General features: G+C 46.5%; 1 protein-coding gene across 5 annotated transcripts; it reads left to right on the top strand.

Annotated features, from left to right (window-relative positions):
• Positions 1–585: 585 nt before the first annotated feature.
• On the top strand, positions 586–9,629 carry LOC120688236 (E3 ubiquitin ligase PQT3-like). 5 transcript variants are annotated; one of them, XM_039970463.1, is made up of 15 exons: positions 586–1,495; positions 2,148–2,247; positions 2,445–2,520; positions 2,641–2,801; positions 2,938–3,017; positions 3,394–3,456; positions 3,535–3,691; positions 3,780–3,928; positions 4,110–4,277; positions 4,355–4,645; positions 5,381–5,425; positions 5,522–5,774; positions 6,103–6,228; positions 7,716–7,833; positions 8,710–9,629. In XM_039970463.1, the coding sequence occupies exons 1-15, from the start codon at positions 1,330–1,332 to the stop codon at positions 9,352–9,354; spliced, it is 2,598 nt and encodes an 865-aa protein (XP_039826397.1). In that variant the 5' UTR covers positions 586–1,329; the 3' UTR covers positions 9,355–9,629. The 5 variants fall into 5 exon arrangements, with proteins under 5 accessions (XP_039826397.1, XP_039826393.1, XP_039826398.1 ...); XM_039970459.1 differs by having other exon boundaries at positions 7,605–7,833; XM_039970464.1 differs by lacking the exon at positions 8,710–9,629 and adding an exon at positions 7,992–8,414 and having other exon boundaries at positions 587–1,495; positions 7,605–7,927.
• Positions 9,630–10,803: the final 1,174 nt, after the last annotated feature.

Raw genomic sequence — 10,803 nt, 5'->3', positions numbered from 1 at the left:
ATATTTGCATTTTTTGCATCATATGTATATGATACACTGTATATAAAAATTTACCAGAAATAATGGGTATTCGTCTGAATACCCTTGCCACCTTGGGCCCGCCCCTAACTGTAGCATCTAAATTTGTTGGGGTTTCACCAATCTAATGATCAAGGTTTCATCATATATTCTGGTAAATCTCAGCACTATAGAACCTAGTTTGATCCCCACCCCTGTCGGCATGCAAAGGCAAAGCAGAGCTTTGTACCTCTGAATTCCTTGAAAAAGACTGTATCCAGCTGCTACTATGTTCTGAACATGCACAATGAATCTTTCTATAGTCTGTCAGTATTCCAACGATCTGTTTTACAAATTAGTGCCATCGCTTCATTGTCAGAATACTTACGAAGTATAACTGTTTGACGCTGTAAAAATTGCACTTCTTTGCCGGGCATCTTTACGGTGATCTTTGCATCAAGATGTCGGCAGCAGTATGTTGACAGCGCTTTTTTTGTGGTGCATTGATGGTCGATAGCTGAGCCCAAAGAAAGCCCAAGCCCAGCTCAAACCCTTCCCGGATTTAGGTTCGTCCCCCCTTTGGCCCCATGGCCTCATCCGATATCCGTCCGCTTTCCCCATCCGTCTCGACTCCTCTCCTCTCCCTCCCCTCTATCGACGACGCGAGGAGCCTCGGAGCCGCCGATTCCTCCGGTGCCCGGCCGCGATTCGGCTCCCGAAGCCGCTGGCCTAGGGTTCGACCGCTCCCCGGCGGCATCAGCATCAGCTGCAGGCGTGGCTGAGCTCGAGGAGGCGCATCGTCTCGACGGGTTCTCGGTCTCGGAGGGCCTTCCCTCCGGCGGTTTCGTGGTGTCCCGAGCCCGGATCCGCGGCGATCCGGGAGGGGAAGGCGATGGACGCGGCGATCCAGCCGTGGTAGCCCCCCAAATTCGGAGGGTTGCCGGCTGGCAGAGGCGGAAGATTCGGGTCTTCGGCGGCCGCGGGTGATCGGCTTCGGCGGCCGCGGGTGATCGGGGTTTTCTCGTTCGGCTTGGCTTCTTCCTCTACGGTGTAGGAGCGGAGCGCATGAGCCGACAAGGCGGTGGAGATAAAAAAAAGCTTTGCTTTTGTACACTTGTTTATGCGTTCATTTGTTCCTGTGATTTGTCCTGGTTAAAAGCATCAATTTTCCGCTCAAATTAAGGGCGAAGACAGTTTTTTTTATTGTTTCTTGCTGGTTTCTATCGAATAATCTCTTTATTACAGAAGAAGAGTGGAAAAGGAAAAAAATAAAAACAAAAAAAAGATAAAATCAGAAGAAAAAGAAAGGGAAAATTTTGAGTGGGCAGGCAAATGGCTGTGTATTATAAATTCAAGAGTGCCAGAGACTATGACTCGATTCCGATCGAGGGGCAATTCATCTCGGTTGCCAACTTGAAGGAGCGGATTTTTGAGTCCAAGCATCTTGGCAGGGGTACAGATTTCGACCTCATGATCTCAAATGCTCAGACTGATGAAGGTTGGTTCTTTTTCAGCAAGGAGCCCTTTGTTTGACTTTTTGTATGCTTTGAATATATGTAAGTTGATAGGGCCTGGTTCAAATTGTGATAAAACAGTCTGTAGAACTGTTTGTTTGGCATGGTAAATCAAGGGCTATTTCGCACACACTGGAGGTCTGCGTCGCCTAAGCCAAGCATATTAAATGCTGATGCTTTGTTTTAACCATGCCCAATCTGACACTTATCCTTCTGTTCTGAGCCTGCTAAGCAGGTCTCATGTGAAGGGTCAGCTAAGGCCAGGCATTGAGGGAAATTATTCATAGACAGTCTTGTCATGACTTTTGTGAACTTTAGGAATTTGAATTTGTTTAAAGATGTTATAAGAGCAAGAAACCAAGTGTTGCCTTGATCCGTAGTAAGTTAGTCCCATTGCAAATGGTGCCTTTTATGTTTCCAAGGAAGGAGTCAGATACTCAGATGTGGGATGATGCATTTAAAATTATATTCTACTAAGCACTCAAATCTTCATGCATCGAATACAGTTTGTATTGTGATTTTCATTTGTGTATTTGGGATGGATTCATGCCATTGAGGTATTACTTAAATTGTTTCCGGGATTCATGCCATTGAGGTATTACTTAAATTGTTTCCGGGTGATATTTTCACTTTCAGAGTATGCTGATGAGGCTACTATGATACCAAAGAACACATCAGTATTGATTCGGCGGATACCAGGACGGCCAAGGAAGCCTATTGTCACAGAACCTGAAGAGTACTGTCTTGATCTTTGATTACATACTTGACCAGTAGTCAAATACTTCTTAATTCCTTTAAGTGATTTGTTCTGAGTGGCTATCTGCAAGGCAGATCTTTGAATTTCACTGTTTGGCTGGATTATGTCAATGAAAATGGTCCAGAGTTAAGGTAGCTTATCAGCAAACATATTGAGATGTTTATCCAATTCTGCAGGTCTAAAGTCGCAGAAGATGTAGTTGAAGTTACGCCCATTGCTAGTGGTTTTCTTGGTGATTCATCAATGAAATATGTAAGAATGACAACTTATATGCCTTACTCGTGGCGAAATCGGCCATTGGAATTGCATTAGGATTTTCGACCAACTAGAATTGTATCTGGGGAGCTGATATTCGATATATCAAAAATGCAGCCTGAAGAATCCGAGTGGGATGATGAGTTTGGCAATGAATTATATGTTTCTGATTCGCTCCTTTCTCAGCCTGCTAGCCAGGCGGTTGATGCTTCTGAAAATAAAGTTGATGAAGACAGTAAAATAAAAGCACTTATTGATACATCCGCCCTTGACTATAGGTCAGTAACTTCTGGATTAGAAACCCCCCTATTTGGACTGCTTGGAAACTGGTAGTTTAATTGTGCTTTCTATGCAGTGTAATACTAATAAAATATTGGTTTTATAATCATTTAACTGGATCGTCCGTGCTTTCAGCCAAATCCCTGATAGTTATGGTTCTGGAAGAGGTTATGGTAGGGGGATGGGTGGCAGAATGATGGCTGGCCGTGGCTTTGGTAATTCCTTTCTTTTGCAATATTAAATAAGTATTAGAGTTTAGGCCTTTAGGGTATATACTTATAAGCTGGGTATATCTTTGTTGAGGGAAGTACTATATCCACCTTCACAACATGTATATTCTTGTCCTAGTGTTGAAGTTTTTATATACAGTGCGTTACTTAAGACTGGTAAATATATAATAGATTGTTTGTTCATTGATATGCAACAACAACAACAACAACAACATAGCCTTTTTTTCCCAAGCAAGTTGGGGTAGGCTAGAGATGAAACCCGAAAGAAATAAGCCTTTGTTCATTGATATGCAATGTTGATTTTTTTCGTTGAAGCAGAGAAGCTATATTTCTTAATATCTCTTCCTTTGTTATCCTGAAGGACGTGGGCTGGAACGTAAGACACCTCCTCCAGGTTATGTTTGTCATAGATGTAAAGTGCCTGGTATGTTGGTGGCTTATAAGATCTTAGCACTTTATGTTTCATTCGCTCTTCTTTCGTTCAGTGGATCTTGTTTTGCAGGCCATTTCATTCAACATTGCCCAACAAATGGTGATGCTAGATATGATGTGAGAAGGATGAAACCCCCAACTGGGATTCCAAAATCAATGTTGATGCAAACTCTGGATGGTTCATATGCACTGCCAAGTGGGGCTGGTGCTGTTTTGAAGCCCAATGAGTGAGTACAAAATTTTCTTGACCTGATTTTGTTATAAATAGCACACATAAATTTTTGGCAAGAATCTAAACATTATGCTTTGTGTTAGAGCTGCTTTTGAGAAGGAGATAGAGGGCCTACCCACCACCCGCTCTGTCGGCGATCTTCCACCAGAGCTACGCTGCCCATTGTGCAAAGAAGTAATGAAGGATGCTGTTCTAACTAGTAAATGCTGCTTTAGGAGTTTCTGTGATAAATGTAAGCAGGCTATTTAGTATACAATTGTAATGTACTAATGTATGCTATTAGTATTGATAATGCATATAATATGACTGCCCCTGCTATTTCTTTATGTATATATTGCATTGTTTCCTTTCCCTTTTTTGTCAATGCATCATGATGTTTAGGGAATTAAATGATGTTTGTATTTTGCTGGCAGGCATCAGGGACTACATAATTAACAAGTCAGTGTGTGTCTGTGGTGCCACAAGCATATTAGCTGATGATCTTCTCCCCAATAAAACTCTAAGAGAAACCATCAGCCGCATATTAGAGGCACCACCAACTAGCAGCACTGAAAATGTGGGAAGCATGGTCCAAGTACAGGGTATGTTCATATATCTGTTTGTCATGCGGATAACTTGTTTTGATTACAATTGCAAACTGACTCTCTATCTTTTGTAGACATGGAGTCAGCTCTACCTGTACAACCTAAGGTTAGATCTCCTGCTGTTTCTGCTGCTTCAAAGGAGGAGACCAAAGCACCCACACCTGTAGAAGAGTCTCCTGATGTTGAGAGCCTCAATGGAGCAAAAGCTACAAATAATGATGTGAGCTCTTCAGATAAGAAGGCTACCACAATTCCGGATGTCGCTGAAGGTTCCATGGAGTCTAAGAATGTGAAAGAAGATAAGCCACTAGAAGTGACTCCTGTAGCCAAAGAATCTCAAGAAAAGTTGCCTGCCGGGGAACAAGGTGAGAAGCCTTCAGTCCTTTTTTTTTGTTTCTAGCTAGCCCTTGTGTGTGATGCAGCCTCTCTTATAATTTTATTGCTAAAGATGTGCACAAGTTATTTGGTATTTGATGTTCAAGATGAAAAGTTGCTCTAATCTGTCTGATGAGAACCAATCTGCCCTAAAGTGCTCTGCCTCATTTAGAGTACGATCTAATGATCTGGACTAAATCACTTAGTTTGCTGATCACTTGCTTTATAGATATGTAGTTTAGGAGATAATTGATTTAACGAGATAACGAGTAGCACACCATCGTCACCTGGTACCTTTTCTTTATTCATGAGCAATAGCAATAGAAAAATGGGTGGAGCATAGTGGCAGGTCCAACGTCAGCTTTCAGTTTTAGGTGGTGCTAGGAGGAAAGAGAGGTGGGAGAGGCACGATACATTGGAGCGGTGAGGCTAAGCAGAAACAAATATATCTGTGGATTAAAGGAAGTGCCTATTGGAGCACTTTAGTCAAAAAATAACTCTGAATGGAGTCTCTTTGATTTAGCACCCTGGATGAACTTATGCACTGAAGTTGCCCTAACATCATTTCTTTTTGGTCAAATAATCAAATGTTGATCTTGCTTGTGAAAATGTATGGACGTATGGCAATAAATCTTGGAAGATTATTTTAATAAGTTAACTGAAGTTTGTGTATCTTTTGATTATTTCTGTTCTTTGAGATGCTGATTTTCTTTTGGTGGCTTTAGCAGTAAAGAAGAAGAAAAAGAAGAAGGCACGTGCTCCAGGAAATGGTAAGTTCTGATGCCTGATCATGGTCATTTGTCATCACAATATAGCTGCAAGTGCAATTAGTGGTTTAAATAAATGGAATATTTTTCTGTTGACAGCTGATGAGCAGTGGAAAAATTTTCAAGATTTTGGAGCTGAAAATTTTGCGGGAATGCCTTTGGGTCCAGCTGGAGTTTTCAACCCTTACTGGGGCGGAGGAGTGCCGTTGCCAATGGATTACATGGGTGCACCATTTCCAGGTCCCATGCCTTACATGGGTTACCCACCAGCTCCATTTGACCCTTTTGGTGGGGGTGTTCTCCCACAAGATCCATTTATGCCCCCAGGATACATGATGCCAGGAGTTCCTAGGTATATCTTTTAGAGCCATTTGGTTTTTATGAGAAAGAAATGTGTACATGAGCGATTGCATATCCACATTTGCACCCATTATCTTCTTTGTACCTCTCAAATTTAAGAGGCTATGTAGCCTGTGGACTTTGTGGCTGTATTTCTCCAATTTGGTGAGAGATGAGTATTATTTGACGTTTACCTCTTTGTTTGACAGCCTGATATCCATATAGCATTATATGAATGTTTACTTCTTTGGATAACAGTCTGATATCCACACCGCTTTTCTTTCTGCAGTTTGGCTATTACTATGGTTGCTTCTGAAATCTCTTGAATTATTGATTTTCAGGGATCTTTCAGAATTAGCAGTTAACCCTATGGGAATAAATATGGGCCCACCAATTGTGGGAAGGGAAGAATTTGATCCCAGGAAACTTGATCATAGGAGACGCGAAATGGACCGATTCAATGAAAGGTGATTAGACACTTCAGACCATTTCATTCTCCCCTCTATTTGAACAGCTGTTGCATTCTTCCTTCTTATATATCGTAAAAGTTTATTAGTATTTTTACTTAAGTAATGAGTTTGATATGACATTGATTTGGACCACCCACTGTTATTCAAATGCAAAAGCCCAGAATGACCGTCCAGATGTAGTCAGAATGTTTTGAGTTGAGGATAAGTGGGAAATTGTTCTAGAAGTGCCTTTTACATGAAAATATTGATTTGTCAGTGTCACATTGTCATGTGCCCATTTGAACTGGACGGCTGATGATTAATTCTGAAGGTTTCACAAGAATCATTTAAAGTCTGCACCCAGTGTCCCTAAGCTTTGTATGGTTATGCAAGCCTTTGATAATCTGGCATGTCCTGAACTTGGATCACCTTACTTTCATAAGGGCAGCTCCAGTGCTGCAGTCGAATTGAACTAGAAGTGGTTGATGACCTAGCAACGGTTCGAAGGCTGCAGTGTAGAATCGTTTTCAGGGAACCCACAACAACAATAAACTACACGATGAAACGCAACACTTTCCTCCATTCCCCCCTCCGCCCCCTATATTTTTTAACTTTGTGGGACCGTTTTCATGGCTCACGATTCGAACCAAAAACTCGATTCGTTTTTAGTCTCTGACACCATGAGTCGAATCCCACTATGTGCTCTGTTCGGTTTACGGCAGTCACGATTTGTTTTTCAACCACACTGTGGGTGCCCTAAGTGATTCTGGGTTTCTAATTTTATCTCGTTGTATTTTTTCCTTGTTGCATTTACTATCAATCGTTTCTTTGTAAATTCTTCTGTATGAAGTCCCCAGTCAATAATTGGTAAAAGAGTTGGTGTAGGTGTTAAGTGATAAATAAATCTGCTCCATTTATGTTTATTAACCTACTAAACTTTGAAAACCTTGATCCATGGTCCCTTTCTAGCTTTTCTGAAAGCTTACCAGCCTTTAGCAAACAACTGAAAATGGCAAACATGCTAACACAAGTTTTGGTCCTCCCAAGATTATATTTTAACAATTTAATAAAATGGAAGGATGACACGAGTTTGGGTGCATTAAGTGCTATTTTCAGTCAGCTATGAAAGCTTTGTCGCAGAGCTTGGTCTTTATATCTTGATTGCTTCTCTTTAAAATGTTACACTAGTCCAATGTCATGACTGAAAAAGTGGCAGTTCATGAGGTCTTACTGATAATCTGCCAATCCGGTACTCTGTTGCTTTGCATATTTTACAGTAACCCTTGGATGCTCAATATATTGCAGTTAGAATGTTACTGTCTCGTAATAAACTTGTCTACTTCGTTGATCTCTCTTTTTTCTGAGTTCTAATCTGTGGAGTTGTGTTCTTGCAGGGAGAGGGAGCCACATGGTCGTTCTCGGGAGCCGCGTGGCCGTTCAGTGGAGAGGGAGAGGGAGAGGGAGAGGGAGCACAGGGAGAGGGAGCACTCCCGGGAGAGGGAGAGGGAGAGGGAGCGCAACCGCGAGCTGGAGCGGGAACGAGCCAGGGACAGGGAACCTCGAAGGGAAGCCAGAGAATCCTCAGGGGCCATTAACGATAGTACCTCGATGAGGCGGAAGGATGTATGTCTTTTCCTGTCAATCGCTTATCTTGCAAAGTTCTGTACTGTCGTCAGTTCCATGGTAGTAGACCTATGGATCCCCGCCACGGCCGTAGACAAAAGATGGAGGAGAAGCGCACGGAGTCCTGCCTGATTCTGGTGTTGCAGAACAAGAAAGGAACTCTGCTGAACCCTGCTTAAGATCAGGCAGCGGCCTTGCCTTCTTGTGGGTCGATGTTTCTTCCTGCCAGCGCCAAGGCAGGTCTGCTGGGTTGCTCGGGCCACAGGTAGCAGCAATTCGACCACCTGGAGCACTTAGCTGTTGTGATTGCTTTCCTGGGCAGCAGCAGTTGGACCACCCGGAGCACCTTGCCGTTGTGATTGCTTTCCTGGGTTTGCTGCCCATTGGAGATGCAGATGCCATGCAGACATATTTTTAGTTATATTTACATTTAATTACATTCAATATGTTTATGTTTTTTTCTTTTGGGATTGGGTTGCCTTTTTGCGTTTTTCCTTTGCTATTTTTTCTTTCATGTTTTTGCTTCCTGACAGGGGATTTCTTATTCTTTTGTTGGTAGCTTTATTTAGTTTCCCATTTCATATCTGCTGGAGTAGGTAGAACTAGAATGGTAAAGGTGTTAGTAGCCCCCAACAACGATACGGTCACACGGCCCGTTGGGAAAAAAATGCTGCGATGACAACGAGTACTGGGCTGCTGCTGTTTTTCGGGTGGGCCGCTTGCTGCCGTGGCAAAGCTTGGGCGCACAAGCTTTTTGGGCCGCCGAATATGGTTGGGTGGTTTAAGATTGACTCTGTTGGGAAAGCCGGTAGAGCTCGCACACTGACTCGTGGTCCCGTGTCTTGTTTTCTTTTTGACTTTTTTTTTCCCTTGCAGAGGTCAAGGTCCCACTCGCAGCCCGACAGGTCGGAGCGCGCGCTGCCGCCGCCGTCCAGCCCCGACCACCGGCACTCGCGGCGCTCCCCGCACCGCTCCTCCAGCTCGGGCAAGAAGCGCTCCTCCTCCGACCGCTACGACGACCTCCCGCTGCCGCCTCCCCCTCCGCCGCCCTCGTCGCGGCACGAGCCGGAGCCCGCCAAGGTGCAGGCGGCGGCGGCGGCGTCCAAGTCCAAGGCCAGCGTCTTCTCCCGCATCAGCTTCCCCGGCGGCGGCGGCGGCGGCGGCGACGGCGCGAAGCCCTCCGACGCCAAGCGCAGCCGCAGGGCGTCCTCCGACAAGCCCCCCGCGCACTCCTCTTCCTCCTCCAAGAAGGGCGCCGCGGCGGCCGAGGACAACGACGGACGCCACCACCGCGGCGGCCACCGGCACAACCAGAACCACCGCGAGCCCGCGGCGGCTGCTGAGGAGAAGCGGAGGCCCGCCGCCGCCGCGACCGAGTACTACGGCGGCGGCGAGGACGAGAGCGAGGAAGAGGAGCAGCACTTCAAGCGGCGCCCGTCCTCGTCCTCCCGGCGCGAGCAGGAGGCGCAGGAGGAGCAGCCGCGGCACTCGCGGCGGTCCAGGGACCACAAGCGCCGGTGAGGCGGGAGGACGCGCACCGCACCTGCCGACCTGCTGCAGCTTCTCCGTCGTCCTGCCGCGTCCGTGATAAAAATTTGGGAGGTCGCCGGAAGCGTGCCTCCCGAGAGCAGAGCGCCCGCGCGCTGCTTCTCTTTCGTGTCCGTGCTGTCGGGTCATGTACATTGCCTCCCGCGAATATTCTGTTTGGCTATAATCGGATAGGATCGGATCATTTCGGATTATAATAAGTTTGATTTGGAGGTTTTCAAAAAAAAAAGGTTTGATTTGGTAGATCATCCTGACCATTGTTTGATTATAACAAAAATTTGTTTCTGATACACTTGCTCCTTGTTTAGACTGACTTCAATAGCAAAAGGCAAAAGCATTTTGCCTCTCCAATCTGTACTATTCACGCGATGCATTTTCTCCAACAGAGACGGTATAATCGAGAGGCAATTTGCGTTGGTGGAGAGAGGAGATGCAAAATTGCAATCCCTCTCTCCTCAAAGGCATACGCGGCTGGCGGGGCCAAGCGAGCCCGCGGGGAGGAGCAGGGGAGGAGACCGCCGCGGCGCCACCTTGCCTCCGCACTGCCACGCTAGACCCCGCCGCGCCGCCTCCATCTTGCAGGGCGACGGCGAGCTCCAGCGCGTAGAGGCCCTCCACGCGGCGCTCCGGCAATCCAGCACACCTGACCCCCGCCGCACCTTGCTGCCACCTCCGCCCGCCATGGCCGCCGGGTGAGTCGCCTCCACGCGGCGCTCCGGCACTCCGGCCCGCAACCACAGCACCGCGGCCGCCCCGCCTCGGAGCTGCCCGCCACCCCTCGCCCGCCTCCGCCGCGCCGCTGCCGGCTCCCGCCGCCTACCTCCCTCTCCAGGCCGCCGGGGAGGATGCCGAGGGCGCGGACGAGGTGGGGAAGGAATCCAGGCAAAGCTCCGGCGGCGTCGCGTCGATCTGGGGACGGGCGGAGCTCCGGCGGCGGCGCCTTCCTCTCCGGGCGCCTTCCTCTCCGGATGCTCCGGCGGCGGCGCGTCCCTTCCGGATGCCTTACTCTACGGATGCCTCGCGTTGTTGGAGACCATCAATTTTGCGTGGGCGCTGTATACACTGTAGGTGATGCAAATGAAGGAATGCATCCCTCATTTTGTATCGCGTTGTTGGAGTCAGTCTTACACTGCAATTCGCGTAATGGAGTGCTATTGAGTTGAAACTCGCAAATCCGGTTGCCTTCAAATGCAAATGTAAGGTCTATTTTAGGACTATTTTAGGAGGTGGTTATTCTGACTTCGGTTTAGTATGTTACGTGCAATTCGAGACACTTAGCGTTAAGCTGTTTTCTAAACTTTTACTAAAATAAATTAAATTTAGAAATCAGGTAGAGTTATATTTTTGTTTTGCTTCGTTAGCTTTAACTTCATCGGAGCTGCTAGCGCCTGGACGTCCGATCCGGGCGCACGCCATCGGACG

The sequence above is a fragment of the Panicum virgatum genome, chromosome 9N (genome assembly GCF_016808335.1).
Source record: "Panicum virgatum strain AP13 chromosome 9N, P.virgatum_v5, whole genome shotgun sequence".
Lineage (NCBI taxonomy): Eukaryota > Viridiplantae > Streptophyta > Magnoliopsida > Poales > Poaceae > Panicum > Panicum virgatum.
Note: the sequence above shows the minus strand (reverse complement) of the source record. Positions and strands in the feature narration are given on the sequence as shown.